Source organism: Lytechinus variegatus, chromosome 2, assembly GCF_018143015.1.
Source record: "Lytechinus variegatus isolate NC3 chromosome 2, Lvar_3.0, whole genome shotgun sequence".
Lineage (NCBI taxonomy): Eukaryota > Metazoa > Echinodermata > Echinoidea > Temnopleuroida > Toxopneustidae > Lytechinus > Lytechinus variegatus.
In genome coordinates this window covers 14,597,052-14,620,991 of record NC_054741.1, presented here as the reverse complement: position 1 = coordinate 14,620,991, position 23,940 = coordinate 14,597,052, and the positions used below count along the sequence as shown (strand labels likewise).

The 23,940-nt window shown below is 34.0% G+C and overlaps 1 protein-coding gene across 1 annotated transcript; it reads left to right on the top strand.

Annotated features, from left to right (window-relative positions):
• The first annotated feature begins 2,734 nt into the window (after positions 1-2,734).
• LOC121409391 (alpha-N-acetylgalactosaminide alpha-2,6-sialyltransferase 1-like) lies at positions 2,735-21,730 on the top strand. Its single transcript, XM_041601327.1, has 7 exons — positions 2,735-2,841; positions 8,767-8,941; positions 10,792-10,969; positions 11,700-11,862; positions 12,672-12,789; positions 15,324-15,475; positions 18,383-21,730. Exons 1-7 carry the CDS (start codon positions 2,780-2,782, stop codon positions 18,645-18,647), a joined length of 1,113 nt encoding a protein of 370 aa, XP_041457261.1. The 5' UTR covers positions 2,735-2,779; the 3' UTR covers positions 18,648-21,730.
• Positions 21,731-23,940: the final 2,210 nt, after the last annotated feature.

Below are 23,940 nucleotides of genomic sequence, written 5' to 3'. Positions count from 1 at the left end.
ATACCAATGACATACTCTTTGTTGGCTATGGCGTTTGTTATTTTGTCGTAAATTTGGATTAAAGCCAAGTTTGTTGAATAATTTTTTTCTAAAGCCATATTGATTAGAAATTAATAATTTGTGTTTGTTGATAAATTCATAAAGTCTATTATAAACTATCTTCTCGAGGATTTTGGATATACTAGGGAGAAGAGATATAGGGCGATAATTGCTTATTTCATGAGGATTGTCTTTTTTGAAAATTAGATTGACTTTGGCGATTTTGAATAAGTCAGGAAATATACCTTGTGATAGAGATTTATTAAAAACATGACTAAGAGGGTTTGCAAGCGGGTGAATTATTTCTTTTAAAAGAGACATACTAATTTTATCATGCCCATGAGATTTGGTGCAATTAAGAGAACGTGTAATGTTGAGAATTTCTGTGGGGTTCGTAGGGTTCAAGAAAAATGAATGTGGATTAGGTTCGGGGAGATAATCCGTGAAATGCGCATTTTGGCTATTGAATGAATTAAATGAGTTTGCATGAAGGGAGGAGTTAAAACTTTGGAACCATTTAAAGTCATATCATCAGTAGGTGGGGGATCTGCATTTGTTCCCATTAGTTCTTTGATGATTTTCCAGGTAGTATAAGTGTTTGAACTGGCATCTTTTATTCTATTAGTATAATACATTTTACGTGATAAACGAATTAATTTTGTTAACTTGTTGCGAAAAGAATTTTTTTGTTTAAATTGGCTTCAGTAGGATTGCGTAAATGTGACTTGTAAAGGCAATTACTTGTCTGTATTGATTTTAATAAACCTTTTGTTATCCATGGTTGTTTGGGTGTTTTTCGATTATTTTTTACCTTTCCTATGACTGAACCTTAGAGTATTAAACAATGCTAATGACACATGTTGAGGGAGGAAGTAATCGCTGTTTCATTTGACAGTGAGGAGAACATTAGAATATTTTATATTTCATGTAATTAAATGCAAAAGAAATAGTGAGTGGATGACGTCATCAGTCCTCACATTTGTATACCGCCCAGGGTGTGCGTATAACTGTTATGTGAAATTTGGCAAAACTTTAAAATGTCATAACTTTCTAATTTCACATCCGATTTTGATGAAATTTTCAGGACTTGTTTTTTAATTAAAAAATAAGGCTTTGAACATTATTTTGTATATTCATATCGTCGCGTTGTCGGCATGTAGATTATAGTATTCTTAATTTCATTCCATTTTCAACAGTTATCCGGCATTTTTAACAGAAAATACAGAAGGATTGTAAGAAAGCAATGAGGTTAATATCAGTAATTATGTGAAAAATGGGGGGGGGGTGATGCTGAGAAGCAAAGCTTGTAGATTTCATTCCCTTTAAAACCATAAGGTCACAGCTCATAAAATATGCGAATTTATTTCTGCATGATAACTTAGGAAATATTTTACGGATGAAAAAAAATTTGGTGTCTGTAGACGACACCAAAGTACAGGCTAAGTTTGAATTCGGAGTCTGCAGTTCAAAGGTCACAGCTCATTATATATGCGAGTTGGTTTCCGCATGATAACTTTGGAATTATTCACTAGATATTAAACATGTTTGGTGTCTGGGTAGATGACACCAAAATACAGTCAGGTCACATCAAACAACCTGACAGTCATATTTTCTGTCAGAGATTATTATGGAAAGGGTGAGTCATTAGGTCGAAGGTCTAAATTTGTTCGTTATATATATGGGCATTTTCATGGTAACTGACGTTACACGGCACAATTTTACACTTCATTGTGTGTATGATTATCTCTAAAACAACAAATGATGGAAGTTGTTCTTTTAGAGATGATCATACACACAATGAAAAGTGTGTACAAAAGTGCCGTGTAACGTCAGTTACCGTGAAAATGCCCATGTGCATATTGGTTTCTGCACGATATTTTTTTTATACAAGCTAACTTTGTCCACTCCCTTGGGACCATTCCAACAACAGTTCTCATGCAGACTTAATCTCTTCCTCCACTCCCTCATTTTTCTGTCCATTGAAGTTGGGATCATTAAGTATAAAAGTTCGCAGAAGTAAAACTATATTATTTGATGTTTGACATAATACTACGAATACTAAAACGGAATTCTGCTTTGCTTTAAAGTAAAGTCTTGAACGACTCCAAGTTACGAAAATGTTACAGTTTGTGTTCAACTTGCTCTCATTTCTTTATTTCTGTATCAATTGTGTTCACACTTGGTACATTATGATCCTTGGGTAATACCACATGACATGTTCATGAGGATAATAAGGTTAAAGGTCATCAAGGGGTCAAAAAGTCGAATTGTATGAGGTCACGTCCATCTTATTTCAAGATTTTGTCCTATGGTATTTCTTTGAAAATGCTGATTTCTTAAAAAAATACTGATTTTCTCTTTAAAGTACTGAAACGTTCATGTTCAGATTCGTAGCTCTGCATATCACGAGTTATAGGCCTATATTGTTCGTATATGATTATATTATATTCAAATATAATTACTATCATTTTATAATGTTCTGTTGGAAATGAAATAGACAAATATGAAATATTGAACCTTGAACCTTGAAGAAGTACTCTCCCAAAAAGCGTACACGCTGTCCTGGAGAGTGTTGTGCTGTGTCAGGTGCTGCCAGAAAGCACTATATTAGAAAGCACTATTATAACTTCGCCTTTAATCAATACACATTCTTGCCTTTCCTCGCTATTTTTTTCAATCTAGGATCAATGATATGCATATCCCCATTAAAGAGATCGCTCAGCTGTTTTGCATCCTTGTCATGGTTACAGGAGGGACTGTGTTATTCATCATCGGGAATAATGGCCCATACAAGACAGCCGGGTGAGGGAATACAAAATTTTAACATCAAAATCATTCTTTTCATAGAAGTTACACTATCTCGCCTGCATAGCATGCAGAGCGAAACTACAGGCGCCAACGTCTGAGGCTGCGTCGTCAACATCGAAATCTTATCTTAAGTTTAATAGTCCAGGATATGCCCCATAGAAATTTGACCAAACCTTGTTTTTTATATATACAATATTTTTTTATGGTTTCTTGTCAATTCGAGGGTGCTGATTACGATCTGGATGATGCCACTCGTGTGACCTTGAGCATTTTACGCAAATTGGCAAAATCCAAAAATGGCGGCCAAAATATGCAAATTACTCATGAAAATCCAAAAATTGTCTGCACTTATTGGCTATAAAATGTATGAAATCGTGTGGCAGGAGTAAAATACTCTCTGAAAAAATAATTTTTGACAAAATATTTATAATCCTGATATTCAAAATGGCCGCCATAGTCCATTGTATACTCTATTGTGTACAATATCGTTGGCGGTTTTCCGTACCGTCGCATCATACATACGACGGTGCAAACACATTTGAGAGAAAATTGACTTCGAAGTTTACTATAATATTCATACTTAGTTCCCCAGCCTTACAACATATTCATTGCTAGAAAAATACATGGTTGGAAAGACCAAGACAATTGCTTGAAAATGGTATCCTTATTTTTACACAAAAGCAAGGATCAGAGAAAATATCGCAAAAGAGCTACATGCTTGTAATTTTGGTTTGAGCGGTTTAGATTTTCCCTGTACAAAAACGCCAAAGGGAATACAATAACCCTGACCGCGATTTTAATGCGCGCGGTCAGTCAAAACGTCGTATCGCTTTTCACGTGCAAAGTCAATGCAGTGCAGATGGCCGATACGACAGTTTGGCTGACCGCGCGCATTCAAATCGTGGTCAGTCAAAACGTCGTATTGCTCTGTTACAGAACACGTTTCCAATGGGTTTTGTGCATTTTATCAAAAAAAAAAATGTATGGCATCACCGTAAAATCCTCTTATATGTCAAAAAATAAAATAAATTGCTGCCAAGAAATTTAGTTATGGAAAGAGTAAGATTTGTACTTTAATTTTCTGCAAAAATCTCAAAATCAATTTTTTGAACAAAATTGACTGTTAAGACGGTTCGGATGACCGCCGACGATATGAATAGGGAAACTAATTTTAACAAAAATCAGCACTAAACCGCAAAAATATCGCGATGTATGAACTAAGTTATATACGCAAATCATCATTACTAATGAGATATATCATTTATTATGTCATATATGGGGATATTGATGTATTTTGATATCTAAAATAGCCACCAATGGCCCAAAGAGTATTATGTACAATGGCAATGGCCGGGACAAAAAAAGTGACAAGAGTGAGCACTAAAATGCATATTATTAAGATAAACGGGTGGAATACTGACTAAAAGCATCATTGTCAATATGCCATTTATCTGATAAATGCTGTATTTTGATATTCAAAATGGCCGCCATAGGCCCTATATTTATCATGTTCAATGCGAATGGAGAAACTGATTTTCACAAGAGTGAGAATCATAAAACGCATATAGCTGTGATATACGACTAAAAATATTGTCTTAAACATGACTTCTAACTAAATACATCATATATTGGTCGTGGAGGTAATAAATGCTGTACTTTAAAATCCAAAATGACCGCCATAGGTCATAAAAGTATTGTGTACATTGTAACATTGGACATATAATTTTGACAGAATTTGGCTTTCCTTGACTCTAAATATTGCATATAATTATGAATTGTGATGTATGGGTGAAATATTGTCTAAAACCATTGTTTCTAACGAGATATATCATAATGTTGTGTATTTAAGGTGATAAACGCTGCATTTTTTAATTAAAAATGGCCACCATCGACCATAAACCCTTATCTTATAATATACAATTCGAGTGGAGACAAATAATGTTCACAAACGGCATATGTTGAAATACAGTATTTATCACCTAAATTACATAAGATATGATATATTTTGCTATAAATTATGTTTTCAGACAATATTTCACTCATACATCACCATTTGGCCAAGCAAAGCCAAATTCTGATGAAATAATTCACATTGTGCATAATACCTTAAGGGCCTCTAGCGGTCATTTTGACTTTCCAATAACAGTATTTATCACCTAACTGGCAGAATAAATGATATATCTTAATAAAATTTATGCTTTCAGACAATTTACTCATAGATCACTATTACGTGCATTCATGGTGCTCACTCCTGTGAATATTGGTTTCCCACTTTGCATTGTGCATAATACTGTTAATGTCTATGGCGGCCATTTTGAAAGTCAAAATACAGTATTTAACGCAAACTTGAAACCTGTAAGATATATTTCGTTAGAAAATATGTTTTTAGACAGTATTCCATTACTTTATCACATATGCATTTAAGTGCTCACTCTTGTGATTTCTTTGCTCCTCTTTCTCATTGTGCATAATACTTTTAGGGCCTTTGGCAGCCACATTCAATATCAAAATACTTGATTCATCACATACATGGCATATTGATAAAACATTTTGTTAACAATTATGTTTTAAGTCAGTATTCCACTCGTTTAATCTTAATAATATGCATTTTATTGATCAATCTTGTGAATTTTTAGTCCCCATTGCCATTGTACGCAATACTGTTTGGGCCAGTGGCGGCCATTTTAGATATCAAAATACAGAAATGTTCCCATATATGACATAGCAAATGATATATCTCGCTAGTAATGATGATATACATATTACTTCTTTCAAACATCTTTGCAAACATTTTTGCAGTTTAGTGCATATTTTTGTGAAGATTAGTTTTCCCTATTCGTATTGTACATAATAGAGTATACAAGGGCCTATGGCGGCCATCTTGAATATCAGGAAAATAAATATTTTGTCAAAAATCATTTTTTTCAGAATTTCATGCATTTCATAGCCAATGTGCGGAAAATTTGGGGATTTTCATGTGTAATTTGCATATTTTGGCGGCCATATTGGATTTTGCCAATTTGCGGAAATCAAGGTTACACGAGTGGCATCATCCAGATTCGTAACCAGCACCCTCGAATTGACAAGAAACCATAACAAATATTGTATATACAAAAAAACAAGGTTATGTTTCTTCTATCCTGGACTATAAGTTTTTGAAATATCATCATGTGGGGCTAGTTCATGAAACTTGGACACAGGAGGTATTACTCAACATCTTGCCTGAGTTTCAGGTCACATGACTAAGGTCAAAGGTCATTTAAGGTCAATGAACTTTGGCCATGTTGTGGGTATAGTTGAATGGCATCATATCTTGGAAAGTTGATGGATTTACTTCATGAAACTTGGATATAAGAGTAATCAAGTATCACTGAAATCCCGTGCGAGTTTCAGGTCACATAACCAAGATCAAAGGTCATGTGGAGTCATAGACCGGAATAACCGTCGTTTCTGGGATTTATTCAACAATTTCTGACATTTTAGTATAATCCCCATTCACCGACGGTAATGTGTTAGTGCGAGCCTGCATGTGTAATCTGGTCGGAGGACGGGTTTTGTCCAGATTTTAATTTCTTTTAGATTCTAAATGACATTATATTACATTGAACGAAGGCCCACTATTTTCGTTAGACTCTAATCTTTCTTTTGATACTATGTATGTTATATAAAATATCGAAAATATACGTTACCGATGAGTTAATTCCCGGGTTATTCCTTTTTTCTGCCGGAGATGAAATGGCTTTCTTCTTCTTCTTCTTCTTTCCTTGGTTGGCAACCAGTCAGGATTGACTATTTTTGCCACAGCTTTTGTTCATTTTCAGTAGCTTATATATATTTTTTTCCATTCCTTTTTTCCTTCTCTCTCTAATTCTTTTTTTTTTCTTCCTTTTCTTTTCTGTTATTCTCTTTTCTTTTTTTTCTTTTTTTTTCCTTTTTTTTCTTTTCTTTTTTCTTCTGTTTTCTTTCTTTTCTAGTTATATTTCTTCTTTTTTTAATTCTTTTTCTTTTCTCTTTTTTTCCTTTTCATTTCTTTTTTGTTTCCCTTCCTTTTTTAAAAAATTAATTCATTTTTTTTTGTATGCGTTCTGATTCTTGCAGCACGTTTGATTTTCTTCTGCTACAGTAAGCTGCAACAGAAAAAGCAAAAGTAAACTGGATTTGTGGCCTGATAAAACTCCAGGTTTCGGGGTAACCGAAACTAAAGTATAGGATGAAAGTGCAAAAAACAAACAAAAACAATACAAAACCAAAAATTTGAAAATAGAACTAAACAAACCAACAAATAAACAACGAAAATTCTCTCTTCATCCTTATCTCCTTTCTGTCCCCCTGGCGAATCGCAAAATTAAAGAAACTCGGATAATCAGCCAAGGGTAAGAATGGAGGAGAAAAGTCTCCTTTCTTCCTCCTTATTCAGACTTTATATAGTCGTTTCGTTCTGAGAAAGAAACGGACCAGTGCAGATTGGATTTCTACCTTAGTACTCTTTAAGAGATCCATTATTTTTTGGGAGGTTGAAAGATTTGTTTCTGTAAGTAGCATATATGGCCCTCTCTATTATATATTTGGGACATTCGATTAAGAAATGCTCAACTGTTTCAAATTTGTTAGGCCTACATGTATCACAAAGTCCCGTGGGGTGTATATCAAGTCTTTTTAAATCGTAGTCAATTCCTATTACACCAAAACGGAGTCTGTGGATAATGGTTTCGTGGAATCTAATTAGGGAACAAAAAAGGGAGAATTAACAGTGGGATGGTATGATTTGAGTAGGCCGTGGGATTCATTCCATCTTTTTTGCCATTCTAGATTGTATCTTTTGAAAATGAGATGTTTTATTTCTGTTAAAGATAATTTGTTGTTGATTTCAATTTTTTCTGCAATGCATATTTTGCTTTCATGTCCGCCATCTCGTTTCCACTAATACCACAGTGGCAACGAGTTGTACTTTTATCAAGGCTTTCCGATTTAATTTTCTATATCCTGGCCAATCAATACGAGCGACAAGTTCCTAACGCACGCACATCTATACAAGCGCAAAGCAGCGGCACAAATCGCGATATAATAGCGACTGGTAAATACGTCTGTAAATAAAGAGACTGAAGCTTTTGGTCTAGTGAAGTCAGTGAACTTCTATTACGTTTGGGGAATCAAAAAGAAATCTTAACCAATGTTTTTTTTTTAAATGTCCAAACTTTGAAAGAATGTGGTTATAGCTCATGAAACCTGGACATAAGAGTAATCAAATATCAGTTAATTATATATCGGAAACGTTGTGACAAAAAGGAACGATTTCTAACGTTTATTTTAATGGTGCATTTGTGTTTATGGGAACTGAATGACCCCAAACTACAAGTCTATCTGATCTCTTGCATATACCCCTTTTGAAAAGAATACTTTGTTAATTACTTTTCATACCACACAAGTCTGTATGGAATCGTTGTAGACTTTCAAAAACTTCATCATAATTTTGAGGGTCGGAAAGTAAGATTTTTTTAAATTTGGTTTATAGTCAAATTCCCATCGTTCAATTATTTGTAAATACATATATATTCTCAATGACATGTTTATGAGCAAAAGATTTGAGGGGGCAGAAATGGCGTATTAGGTAAAATTGATTTTAAAAATTGCTAGAGAACGAATCGAGCGATCAAAAATGTGGACATCTTTATTATAAAAATCTAAGTTTGTGATAGGTTTTGACATCATATTTTGGAAATCATACCATTTTCACCTACTCTCTTTCCTTTCCTTCCTTGTTCTCTTATCTTGGTCGTGAAAATTTTGGGGAGGGAGAAGCGCCCTCAAGCCCCACCCCCATCTGTACGCCAGTGTATATTCTGTTAAAGGGGAAGTTCACCCTGACAAAAAGTTTATAATAAAAATAACACAGAAAAATAATAAGTTATTCATTTCCAGGTTTTCCAGTTATGCGTTGGCTTACCCAAAACCACTTCAGCATAATGATTCATTCCTGCATAATGATTCATTCCTGGTGCAGAAAGCAAGACGAAATGATTCTCAGCAATTCATCAAAATTGCTGAAAAAAACCCAGAGATGTCTTTCAGGAAAGATCCAAAGTTCAATTTTTCTGTAAGTACATTTTATTATTATTATTATTTGTTTTGGCGTCACCTGTGCCTGGGAGGCGAAAAGCGAACTGAATCACTGTGACCCGCAGGTCTCTCCTCCCGATATAACTGATTGGGGGGAATGCAGGTGGACCACTACACCGGGGTTTCCCCCTACTCTTTTACGAATAGTGCAATGGGTTCTTAACGTGCAAAGGTGGTGACTCTCCTCTACACGGGGCCTCCATTTAACGTCCTATCCGAGGGACGGAGTGTTTTCCATTGTAACATAGCCTGCATCTATGAAACATAGGAGAGACGTTTACACACAACGCACTGGCTTCAGTCATTTTTTACAAAAATCCGTAAAGACAAAGAACAAATATTCATTATTAAATCATTTAACACTTTATTTTGGTATTTCGACTCGTTACTATCTACAGCTTGGCTTGATTTATTTTTAATTTCCGTACTTGAAGAAGTATACTTTGACGTAAAATGATTCTTTATTTTATATCTAATTCTTTTTAATAAAATGAAGGACAATATTTCACACCATACGGAAAGTAAAATTTAAGAAAACATTTTTCTGAAAACGTAATAAAAAATAAAGACATTCATCTTTCTAAGATCAAAGCTGTTCACACGGGAGATCAGTGAAACGCAGAACATCGCTTTGCATTTCCATGTGTTGCACTTTTCATCTATTTCTTGTCTCTAAAGGCATGGTCACACCGCCCGAGCGTTGTTGGAGCGGTCGTGAAGCGGAGAGAAAAAATCATCACCGCTCGCTACGCGTTCACCATTTTTGATTTCGATTGTTGTTGTTTTTTTTTCGATTTTTCCCCCCCCCCAATTTTGTGAGCGAAATTCGACTCTCTTTCCCTTCTGCTCCAACAACGCTCTGGCGGTGTGACCGCGCCTTTAATTATTTCAAGTGCGTGGACAAAGGATTTTCTTATACATCATCATCTTATACACTCATCGAGATGTATCGTTACATGATCAACACTAGCATGGTTGGACTGGCCAAAATGCTACATTTTGCTCTAGATCTGATAAACCAATCGGATTCAATCCCCCACCCACACACACACACATTGTTCTAGGCACGAAGCAGTGGAAATAAACCACCGGCTATTTTTTACTACTTGTTTTTTTTATACGAAAGATGGTGAACGATGGTTGTCGCAGTGGCATTGTCATAGAAAACTAGGTAGTCCAGGTAACTTTGAGCAAAGGTCTTAAAACTTGTGCTCGTTGATTTAATTGGATAATTTGCTCACAAACAGTCGTAAAACTTAGGTGTTCTGCGCTTGTTCACTGCTACCACCCTGCCTGAGGGGAATCTAGAGGTAGGACTATGGTATGCCAATGTTGTAAAGAGCACACACTTTAAAAAATCATTAAAATATCACTTTTGTGACCAAAATTACTAATTTCCATACAGTAGCAATTTATTTTTCATTAGTAAGTTGGGAATAATTTTTTCATTCACCAGAGCGCTCAACAACTTGAATTTTGGGCATATATTTGTGTACGCCCCCTATTGGTGGAAAGTAATATGGCAAGAAAATTTTCATTTTTTGATCTCTATTTTTAATTAAAAAAAAATGATTTAAGGAATCAAATTTAAATAAGAGCCAAGTTATATGAATAATAGGTGTAATGGAACTGTCAGTGTAAAAAAAATCAAGCATTAGCCCCAAAGAAAAAGAGAAAATAAGCCAAACATTGCCACCCTTATTTTGCCACACATGGAGATATAACTGAGAACAAGGTTATATTATAACCTTGTTCATTGAATGAGTGGTGTTCTGTATGTATGCAGTATATAATTCATGTACTCTTATCTTACTCTGTCCCATGCAGTCATGTCCCCATTCCTTGCAAGGAAAGCTACAAGCGTCGAACTGGTCCGCTCAGTACTATCAGCCTTCAGTACAGATGGTCATGACTAGTGCCAATATCAACAATAAGGAATATGAACGCTTGAAGAAATATCATATGCCGTATGGATTCTTTTATAGAAGGAAACTCCAGTTTAAAAGTGAGAGAGCAATAGCTCTGAAAAGCATGAGCAATTACCATTTCTTAGTCGTTTTTCTCTTTTCTGTTTTTACTCTTGTTCTTTATTTTCTTTCTGGTCATGTATTTTTTTTTATCTCGCCACTAGCACAGGACACGTCCCTGGTAGTCCCTGGTAATACGCTCTTTCATATTTTATTGAAATATAAATTACAAAGAAACCTGATTTGAGTTAATCGCAATCTGATCAAGAGCCTGACAATTGTACTGTTCAAATTGCGAAGCTTACGAGCAGTCACATTAATTTTTTTAATTCTAAATGAAGTGACCCCCAACAATATGCCAATACAATTGCAAGCATAGGCGGCGGACAGATCCCCCCTAAATTTGAGGTGGGGGAGATGGTCCCCCTCTAAAATTTTGAAAGTTTATAACCTTTTTTTTTTGCTTGTCAATTTTGTTTCCTGCGTCCCCCTAAAATGTGTTAAGTCCCCCCTAAAATTTAGGCTGATGACCTTTTTTTTTGGCTTGTCAATTTTTTTTACCTGTGTCCATCACAAAATTTCAGGTGAACCCCGCCTAATTTTGTTGGCTTCCGCCGCCAATGACTGCACGTACATAATACAACGATTATAAAAGGCTAATTATTATGAAAAGCCAAAGTACGTTCAAAAATAATATTTTGATATATTACTTTCAAGCGATGCCAACTGAAAACTGAATTGTTTTCTTTTTGTTATTGCTCCCATTAGATCTGTCCAAAATACTGAAACTCTTTTCCAAAGATGAATCGATATTGGGTTTCGAGAAGAATGAGAGGCCTCGATGTGTGAGTTGTGCTGTCGTAGGTAATGGAGGAATTCTGAACGGATCGGGATTGGGCAAGGAAATCGATGATCATGACATGGTGTTCAGGTAAAACAGAAATTAACGAAAAAAGTAAAATAGCTAAGCATTTTTAAAAATTCGGTCTTTACTACGGCTATTTTATAATAAGGTTATCAGCAATTATGTATATTTTTTCTCTTTGAAACTAGTCATGAAGTTTTACCTCTAACTTATTAGAAATCGTGAATCTACAATATTTTGAATTCATAAATATTATTTGCCTCGATGTCTCGTAAGGTTGATATGCTAGTGACGTGTTTTTCAGTTTCCATTGGCTCATCTGAGGTTACCGGTTTAAGAGGAGTAGAATTGATGAAGCCTAACATTTGATGTTGTTCGGCCCAATTTTTACTGGTTAAGACGCGTAGCATGCATGTTTTACGGTGTCAAAAATGAACAAAAAAGCAAAAAAAAAAACATACGTGCTTTTTTTTTGATAAAAGGTACATGCATATTGATGGATTTTCTTCATTTGGAAACTGTCCCTCTTATTGATCTAGATTTGCGATCTAAATTAAGGAATTTTTTAAAAGGTTTTCACCTTTTCTCTTTTTTATACATGAATTCCAATCCGGCCATAGTGAAAATTTGAGAGCATTTCACCATTTCATTATGAACTATGAAACGGAGATCTGTAATTTCACGAAGACCAATCTCATGCACGTACCTACTTTATAGTGGAATTGCCCATTTTGACTTTTATCATTATTATTGTTTTTGTTATTAACATAATTATTATCATCATCATCATCATAACCACCACCACCATCATCATCAATAACATTATCACCATTATCATTGATATTGTTTCCGTCATCGTAATATTATCATTTTAGAGTGAACCACTGTGTGAGGAGAGGCCATGAGGATGACGTGGGTAATCGTACTACACACTACGTGTTCATGCATCGGTCCCTCATGCACACACACAAATCTGATATACCGACTGACAAGGTATAAACCATTATCGACATAATCGCTACTTTGTAATAATAATAAATAATAATGTGCAAAATTTATAAAGCGCTTAGAAAGAAAAAAAAAGAAATAAAAATATAGATACATGATATCCCAGTAAAAGAACAACAAAGAAACTGAAAGTGAAAACACCATTATAAAACTTAATTATACATACAAATATATAGATAATAGGCGATTATACAACTTAAATATAACGGGTCGGGTTTGTGATTTCAATCTTCAGTCATGGGCGGAAATTTTTTTTGCTTGTCAAAATTTCCAGACCCTTGTCCCCCTACCTTTTGGGAGAGATTTCCGCCCCTGTCTTCAGTTATATTAATCAATAGTTCCTTTGAGCTAACTTCTTGTATTTTATTTTAGTGGGTGGGAATTCGATTAAAAAGTTCATCTGAAAAACAATCCATTCGAGATAATCAATTTTTAAGAAAAAAAACAAGGCTATTCTTGTACCTTTCAGTCTTCACTCATATCGATTCATAGTTTCTTTGACCAAACGTTGAGTTTCAGTTTTATTTTTTTTCATTTCCAACAAAACAGTAGACAAAATCCATCATAAATACAGTTATAACAATTGAAATGTAATGAGTAACCCCTTTTGCACATACAAATGTAATAAATTTGAAGGGATTTTTGGCGAATCCGTTCTAAACTTAAATCCTATAGTAATGCGTTCATATAGCACAAAAGTGCAGTCTTTTTCCAGACCTGGTTAATTAAAAAATTATAATATAAGTCCAAAGTCTTCTTTCCAGACCCTGTTGTTTAAAAAATTATGATATAAGTCCAAAGTCTTTTTTCCAGACCCGGTTGTTTCAAAAGTTATGATATAAGTCCAAATTAAGATACACTAATGATATTCCAGTGGAATAAAAATGAGAATCGGGCTTAGTCTTTTCTCCAGACCAAGTTAATTCAAACTGGTGGAATGAATGTCTTTGTTGTAGTTTGAACTATACGGCGCGTATTGTGAATATACGCACAAACAGTAAATTGAGAATCAAGCGCAGTCTTTTCTCCATACCCAGTTATTTAAAACTAAAAACTAAAAACCTATATTAATGCATTCATATAGCACAAAAGTTCAAAGTCTTTTTTCCAGACCCGGTTGTTTAAAAAAAATCATAAGCCCAAAGTCTTTTTTCCAGACCCGGTTGTTTAAAAAATTATAATATAAGTCCAAAGTCTTTTTCCAGACCCAGTTGTTTAAAAAATTATAAAATACGTCCAAACTAAGAAATACGTTAATTGATTTCTTGAAAATTTGTGTGTTCTCGTTTCTTTACAAAGGACATTTTGCAAATTTCCTGCATAAAAAAATATGACACTAATGGTTTTTCATAGAGTTGCGATTGATTGGATTAATCGTTAATCTTTGTAAGACGAGGCCCTGTTGTTCCTTTTTAATATGTTTTCTTTTATAGCTTTGAATATTCCTTCTTAGGCAAGAACAATTCTTTGTTAAACCGAAGTATGGGAGAGCGTGTTTATTTTTTAAATTCCTTTCATTGTGTGCTATAAAGGTTATGGTACCTTTGTACAGTGGCATACCGATAGGTTGGGGCTAGGGGTGCTCCCCCCCAAAAAAAAAAAAACATGACCAAGAAAAAAAAGTGGAAAGGAAAATAACAGAAAACATAGAAATCAAAATATTATATCATTTACTAAATATTATGTCAAAATCACTAAATTGGATATTTCAATAAAAATGGAAATTTTTGCTTGCTTGCTTCACAACTTTTTAATACATTTTACCCGATCTCGTATATCTTGCTCCTTCAAACTGACTTAATACACCATTGCCATTGAAAGACAAGAATCTTTTCCTGTTTGTCCAGTCAAGCACATAATTAAACTTGGTGAAGGATTCAATAAACCCCTTGAAACTATGATTCATGTCTTATATAGGTACCATAACATAATTTTGTTTTACATACCAGTAATAACAGGATTTGAATAATTACAAATTCTCCCAATTAATAAGGCAAATCTACTTACTTGGGTTGACAAAAAGTCTTCTTTCTTACTTATGAAGGCAAATTCAAAGGTAAAAGAAGTTTAAATGAAAAACAAAATAATTCAGGTAAATGAATAAATTTTAAATTAGATTCGACAGCATAATTCGAAAAGTATGGCAAAGATAATGAAAAGATTAAGAGGAATTCTGCTGATTTGCCAAAAGTCTAATCATCAAATTTCTCATTTCTGCTATCTTGGCGCAAGCCTCCTTTTGAACCCCGACAAAAACGTCCCGTGTTCGCTCAAGCATTAACAAAATCTATTTTTTTAAATGGCACTTCAAAGATAAGATCTCAGAGCATCTATTAACATAAAAATATAGATATAATAATTTGAAACAAATTTGTTATAGACTTTTCAAAACTGACCCTTTTTTATACGCACTGTACATTATAAGAGAAGATTCTCCCAGTTTGAGTATTATACCCCCACGTACGTCATTGTAGTTTAGTATAATCTTTGCTGTGCTGTTGTTGTTGTTGTTTTCACAGGGTATCAAGTGGGTTTTCCTGCCTTGTGAATTGGTTGACTATGAATACATCACAGAAGTGGCCAAGGGATCCAACCCGAAGCAGAAGCTGAAAGCTAAGGCTGCAGACATCAGGCTGCTGCACCCAGACTTTGTCAGATACATTCACAAAATGTGAGTCCCGAAGATTTTACTCCATCAATGGTGCCCTGCTGGACACAGTGACCCTCAATACATTGGTGCCATGATGGAAAGAACAGTCTTCCACAGTGTGGAACTCAACAGTGAAATCTTCTTCACACTATTAAAACTGAACATAATAACAGTGTTAGTCATTCGTAAACATTGTGCACTATGTAAACGCATTGTGAATGCTCGCAATGTAGAGGTTTCCACAGTGTGAAATTTTTGTTACACTGTGAAATTTTTAACAGTGTGGAACACTTCTTCATGTTGTTCGCTATTTGAGCACACTGCGAATTTGGGCATTGTAACAGCGGTGTAACAGTGTGTGACCACAGTGTGAACACTGTTGAATTTGAGCATTGTGACAGCGTTGTAACAGTGTGTGACCACAGTGTGAACACTGTTGAATTTGGGCATTGTAACAGCGGTGTAACAGTGTGTGAACACTGTTGAATTTGGGCATTGTAACAGCGGTGTAACAGTGTGTGACCACAGTGTGAACACTGTTGAATTTGGGCATTGTAACAGCGTTGTAACAGTGTGTGACCACAGTGTAAACACTGTTGAATTTGGGCATTGTAACAGCGGTGTAACAGAGTGTGACCGCAGTAGAACACTGTTGAATTTGGGCATTGTAACAGCGGTGTAACAGTGTGTGACCGCAGTAGAACACTGTTGAATTTGGGCATTGTAACAGCGGTGTAACAGTGTGTGACCACAGTGTGAACACTGTTGAATTTGGGCATTGTAACAGCGGTGCAACAGTGTGTGACCACAGTGTGAACACTGTTGAATTTGGGCATCGTAACAGCGGTGTAACAGTGTGTGACCACAGCAGGCAATACCTTGCAGCATTTCTCTTTCACAACCTTGGATTTTTAAATAATCGGCTTTGGAAACAAAGTTTCTGATTTTCAATATGTCTAAACTCACTTCTGTCAGTCTGAAAATTTTTTGTTGGTTAAAACTTACCCGACATACTTTTCGTGATGCCACACTAATATGCAAATTAAGAACTTTATTTTATATCTGTATATATGTCACCACATTTTCCGATACGATGTGCTTTGCCTGGAGTCCAAGTTGTTGATTAAAAGCATGGCTTGTCAAGTATAAGAATTTTAAATTATGTATTTATTGTCATTATTTCAAATGATGCATCTGAGCAATTCCATCAATTTTCAATGTATAATCTGGAATTGCGAAATTACTAGCCCTAGAAAATAGTTGAAAACGTGATAAATATCCAACCGACGAACGGGGCTATCAGTTCACTTGTGATCATAGAGATAATTTGTATAGGCCTACCTACATGTATATCGTGATGCACATGCCTACTATTGACAGTCGCACATTAATCTATACACCAAGCATATAAAAACCATAGCGTTAGAATAAATAAATATAAAATCAATGAATTTTAAAGTATAACTGACTTGTTTTTTCCCTTTGTGTAAAATTATCAAACATCAATTCTACATATATATTTTTCCCTTTTTTTTCATACCGGCTCCCACGCGCCACTCCGCAAGGCTCGGTGCGCCACAAGTGGCGCGCGCGCCGCTATTTGATAATCCCTGTCTTATACATTATCTATTTTTATCGATTGTCACACAAAATGTATTAATTTTATCATTGTTATTGTATGAATTTGTCTATTTGTAAATGATCTTGAATAAAATGCAGACACTCCTCAAAAAAAAAAAAATAGCGGTCATATTCAAGTAGATTTTCAGAAATTTCACACCTTTTATGCCCCCTCCCCCTCCCAGGTTAATCAACAGAAAATAGAGAATGCTATGTTGTTAAACGACAAGTCCACCCCAACAAAAATTTGATGCGAATAAAAAGAGAAAGATCAAACAAACACAACACTGAAAATTTCATCAAAATCGGATGTAAAATAAGAAAATTATGACATTTTAAAGTTTTGCTTAATTTCATAAAACAGTTATGATGCACATCCTGTTCGGTATGCAAATGTGGAAACCGATGACGTCATCCACTCACTATTTCTTTTGTATTTTATTATATGAAATATGAAATATTCTAATTTTCTCCTCATTGTCGCGTGAAACATTGATTATTTCCTCCCTAAACATGTGATGGTTCAGATAAGTTGGTCCTTATTTTCAAATCTATAATAAATGAAATATTGTATAAATCAGATAATAAATAACAAAAGAAAATAGTGAGTGAGGGACATCATCGACTGTCTCATTTGCCTGTCACTGAATTGTGCATATCACTGTTTTGTAAAAATAAGCAAAATGTTAATATGTCATAACTTTTTTATATTTCATCCGATTCTGACGAAATTTTCAGCGTTATGCTAGTTTGAATTTTCTCTATTCATCAGAATCAACATTTTTCTGGGGTGGACTTGACCTTTTAGGTGTTTGACTTCAATTAATTTCTTGCTTTGTTCTGTTTTTGTTTGTGATTGTGATTTTACCTCGATTATGAATTTACGATTCAATCAAACATACAAATGTATAAAAAAAAAAGACGAAACCCAGCAGAATGTCACAATTTAATTTGTCATTTATAATAAAATCTTATTCATATCATATTAATTAGAAGATAACAATGCAATAAAAAAGTAGCGTTTTCCTTTTTCTCTCTCTCTCTCTCTCCTTTAAGAGGGGCACTATGGGGGTCCAGAGTACCCCTCATGTTTGCTGCAGCAACCGTTTTAACTACGAGTCTTTGGCAAACTATGTTCCCAATCAAATTCCCCTTTTATACATTTTTATTTGGGGCATCTTTCTGAAATGTGTAGGTCATGAAACAGTACACGATTTTATCAAATTCACTCTGTACTGTACTGTATTTTGATGCGATGCAATTTCCACTCAATGGATAGCTTTTGATAACGGCCTTTTCTAATTTCAGATGGATGCGTACAAAGTCATTCCGACCTAGTACGGGTGCAGTGATGTTCTTTACGGCTCTACATGCAGGATGTGATTCTCTCAGTGTTTATGGCATGGGATACAACAAAAAATATACAGGATACTACTACGATAGCAAGTTCAGTGCCTATAGGAATACTTCAGCAAGCCATGATTTTCGAAGAGAGGTCCAGATTATCAAGGAACTAGACCAAGCTGGTGTCATCAAGTGGTATAAGAGGGATGTCCCTGAATTTTTATCATAGTCAATATCATAAAGATTCCCGATTGTAAACATGCTGTAACCTTTCAAACGTCATGGAATACCATCTGCTTGTGAGCTTTCAGTTGAGAGTCTGCTTGGAAGCAGTCTGTGAGTTTCATCAGACATTCGTCGTAGATGGCGTACTTGCTGATGACTGTGCTGATGCAGCGCAACGAATCGTAAACGACCCGGTCCACACTTTTTAAACGATCCGACGACGACGCGATTTTCGAAATTTCATGTCATTTCATTTATTGGTTTCTACAAGACTTTTTCATAAACACATGAACAAAGAAGATACAATTATAATAAACGTATAACTGACAAGCAAAACATTGAACATAATTACATTTTCTATTAATACATATCGATTTTTTGGAAGGTTGCAGTGATTACCACTATAAGCTCAGCTTGACTGCGTGGCAACCCCAGAAAACAATAATTATTATTCATCCAACATGATTATCTTATCGTAAGGGTGCAGGTGCGAAAAGACGAGGGGGGGGGGGGGCGCTTGGTCCTCACAATGTACTTTTTATTTTGATTCTTGGTTGTTTTTTATTTTCTTCTTTTGGAAATTATGTGTTTCATTACATAAAGAGAAAGAGCAATTTTAGGGTTAAATCTGTGAATATTTATTCAATAATAATGTTTGAATACCCCTTTTAAAGGGGAATTTGAATCTTAGCTGTTTGAATGAATCTGGCTATGTATTCCATATGTCAGGCCCATGACGTCTTAGTGTTTTATGTGCTAATAGTGTTCTAGGATTGTCTAAGTGAATATTCTGACATGTCCGTGTTGGGTATGAATGTAAGTTGCTATTACATGAAAAGAAATCGGTAAACACAGGAGGAAGCAGTTTGTAATGATATTTATACATGAAAATAGCTATTTGTATAGTATTTATATCATATATCCTTTACGTTTTTAGACGATAAAAAAGTGGATCAGTGTGTGAAAGATATGTTGATTTTGTGCATATCCTAACACTTTTCTTTTGTAATAAAAGTAAATGTTCAACGTTAGTTTTACTACAGTTTCCCCAAATAATGTTACAATAATTAATATATGGTAGTACCAATGCAATGTATATCATTAAAAGGGAATGCTCTGGCAAAAAATACTTTAATTTGTATAATATTCCAGTTCCTTTAGCCATTAATGTGGATATATTGCTTACGTGTTGGTTCCACGATAAATGTTTGTCTATTGTAATACCAAGAAATTTATCATAATCTTTTTTTATCTATGGGCTCATTATCAAATATAATGTCTTGGGAAAAAAAATCGTCATTCTTATGAGTAGTTTGAAAATGAACAAAATGAGTTTTACTTATGTTTAACAATAACTTGTTACATTTAAACCAGGAAGAAACATTTTTTTAATTCCAAACTCATTATATTAATCAATTCATCTAAATTTCCGTGAGATAATAAGATGTTGGTGTCGTCAGCATATAAAATAAACGAAAGAATTTGAGAAGAATATAGTATATCATTGATATAATATTAAAAACAGAAGTAGTCCCAAAATCGAACCTTGTGGCAGTCCACAATTAAGAAAGGACAACGGAGATCTAATATTATTAATAGAGAGGAATTGTTGTCGATTTAAAAGATAACTTTTAATCCTTGACCAGGCAACTCCACGTATTCCGTAATTATATAATTCATGTAATAAAATTTGATGGTCAATGGTGTCGAAGGCTTTACTTATAGGTCCATAAATAAAGCGATTATATGACTTCTTTTTGAAAGAGAGTTAACAACATTATCAAGTAATTTAGTTATTGCAAAATCGGTTGAGAATTTTTTTCTAAAGCCGAATTGGGCGGGAGTAAGAATTTTATTTAATGACAAAAATGAATCCAGTCGTTTGTACGCAATTTTTTCCAATATTTTTGACAAACATGGTAAAAGTGATATAGGACGATAATCTGTAACTTTAGTCGGGTCATCTTTTTTGTAAACCGGGACTACTTTTGCTATTTATAATAAATTGGGACAACAGTCATATATTACATGCTTTAAAAGTTTTGTGCTGATTCCGTCATATCCTTTAGATTTTTTAGATGCTAAGGTTTCAACTATCTTAAGTATTTCATGTTGATCTGTTGGAATAAAACACATTGTATTTGAGTTGGGCTCGGAGAGATACTCAGTCAAATTCTTACCATTACTTTGTATTTTTGAAGCCAGGTCAGGACCAATGCCCGTAAAAAAAGATTAAAAGCTTGAGCAATTTCATAATGTTCAGTAAATAATTCATTTTTAACTTCAAGTTTTTCAATTTTATCATGGGGTTTACTTTTGTTTATTAATTTGTTTATGACATTCCAAGATGCATTCAAATTCTCTTCTGCGTTTTTTTTTATTTCTTTTGAATAATATATTTTTTCGAAGATCGAATTACGCCGGTGAGTGTATTGCGATACTTTTTATACTTGATAAAATTATGTTCAGATCTATTAGAAATGAATGATTTATAAAGTTTATTATGTTTCTTGATAGACTGTTAAATTCCTTGAGTAATCCATGGATTTCTGATTTCACTTTTACGCTTCTTGCTTTGAACAAGTGGTATATTTTTATCATAGTAATGAGTGAATTTATCAATAAACAATTTATCAGCAACATTTGCATCATTTTCTTCCAAAACGTCATCCCAATTCTCATTGGTTAAATCTTCAATCAAAGCTGATATAGTATTTATATTTTCTTTCCTGTATGTTTTCTAATCTTTTCTTTGTTTACACTAACTTCACATTCTGAAGAAATTAAAAAAATATTGGCAAATGATATGTAATATCATAAAAACTCCACTATTGTTATCATTGCTAAAAGAATATATCATCGATCAATGTTGCTGACGTGGACGTTATTCTAGTAGGTATGTTGATGCAAGGATGAAAAGCATATGAGGAAAGTATATTGAGAAATATGCTTGCATTATTATTGCTATTATGATTCCTTACTTAATTAGACTTATAATAAGATGGTTTGTTATATAAATTATCTGATAAATCAATATTGAAGTAACCCATCATATAGATTTGTTTATTTTCACGTGATATCTTCTCAAGTTCTTTAACAGAATTATCAATAAAATTAAAATAATTAAAATAATAAAATTAGGGGGTCTATATAATGTTCCTACTATTATATTTTTACCAAATTTGTTTTCTGCTTCAATAAAGAGAGTTTCTATGTCATTAATGTAAATGTCTGATCTTACTTTGTATTTTCGTTTTGAGTTGATATACATTGCCACACCTCATCTGTCTCTTCTTCTATCAACATGTAACATGCGATAATTAGGTATATTGTAAATGTCTGGGGAATGTGGACTCAGCCAAGTTTCAGAAACACCAATAATTGAAAATGAAAACGTGTTTAGGGAATTTAAAAATGTTTCTACAGCCTCAAAATTTCTACTTATACTTCTTGAATTAAAATGTCTTGAATTAAAATGTACAAGACTGAGATTATTGCACAGTATATCATCATGCTGAAATAACTTATCATTTGATTCAAAAGCTGATACAAATTCCTGGGAGGTATAATAACTACAATTTCGAATATCATTTGTTATTTATTTGGTCTATTTCATCTAAATTAGAGGTCATTTGAAAAGTTAGGTGACACCTGTACAGACCAAGCATGAGGGAAGGTGTCGGGGTGATGTGCAGAGCGCATGTAGTCATGTTTGAACAATTATAATATTGAAGGGAACATAACAGTTAGGGCCTACAATGTGGTCTCAAAATTGTTTTGTTTTGTGTGTGTGGGACTTCGGGTGTCTAAATCGTATCTATACACGAATGTACATATTATATATGATAATACATCAATAATGTTATTTTCATGCTTAAACATTTAACAAAATAAATTGAACATGATACAAAATAATAATGGATGAATTATATATATCAAGTACACCTAATGTATCAAGGATAAAAAAAATTCCAGCACTGAGGGGCCGCAAACAGTGACCAACCGAACAATGGATCCGTTTCCAATCCAAAACTCATTAAGATCCAATCTTTTATTTTTTAAAGTACACATTATCTGATATCATATTCAGCAAGTTCAAAGCATTCATGGTAGATGATCCATGTGAAAAAAGGTAAATGGATTTTGCCTGAGAATTTATAAGTAAAAGTCCATTTTGCAGATGCCTTAATGATTAGAGACAAAAAAATGAGAAAAAATATAAAGGAGCTTAGGAAGAACATCTGAATTACTTAACATTTTATGGCAATTATTGAGCGGAACGTCATACTGTCATACATAAAAAAAATAAAGAAGACGCTCTAGTGAACCGTAAGTGCAGTATACAATTTGAAGGTGGTAGATATTTTCCACTATTGAAAATAATGAGACTAAATAAATAAGAATTTGCTTTGAGCTTGCGAACACAAGAACATTATATCGAGCCAGCGAACAAAGTCAAACAATTAATTTACGCAAAGTTTAAAAGGAGGCAACGAAACTAAAGCTCAATAGTAACTACATGTTTCAATGAATTGTGAGACATTGTATACACCTGAATTCAGTTGATATGTAATTTAATTGATTTGTGGATTGTATGATAGACTATTGAAACTAGTCAAAATCAACATTCCATAAGAAAAAGAATCGGGTAAGAGATCAAGCACGAAATAGTACAATTCAGAGGAAATCACTTGATCGTGTTAACATCGTCTCTATAGTGACAGTCACCATCGATACTCATAGCATGCATTTAAGGACACAGTTCAACGGTCAATGATTAGATTTAACTAACACAACGACCAAACATGAAAGATTGTGTTTCAGTGTTATATCAAAATGTATTGAATAATAAAATGCCATAAATTTATGTTTACAGTATATAGTATGAACAGCCGTATTATCATGCACACATGTAGAGCTCTCCTGCAAAAGGATGTTGTATTCACTTCGGAAAACGATTTATTTGAAATAGTGTTTACCTGGTTTTATACATGCTTTTGTGGAGAATGATATTACAAAGTGCATAGTTTCACATATACCTTTCGAAATCGAGCGCTGTGCCATTTCCAATGAAGAAAAAAGAGTGACAGTTGAATAATGATCTTATCGATGGTTTAATTTTTCAAGTAATTCTAACCTCTTCTGTAAAAAAAAGTCGTACTAATAAAAGAGATATCGACTTTATACTTAGTTATGCCACTTATCTAGATTATGTAATATTCTGTGATATCTACCACGACTTTTGGGAGTGTTACCATGGTCACATTTGTTCTACGGCGGCCGTACGGCGAGTCGAA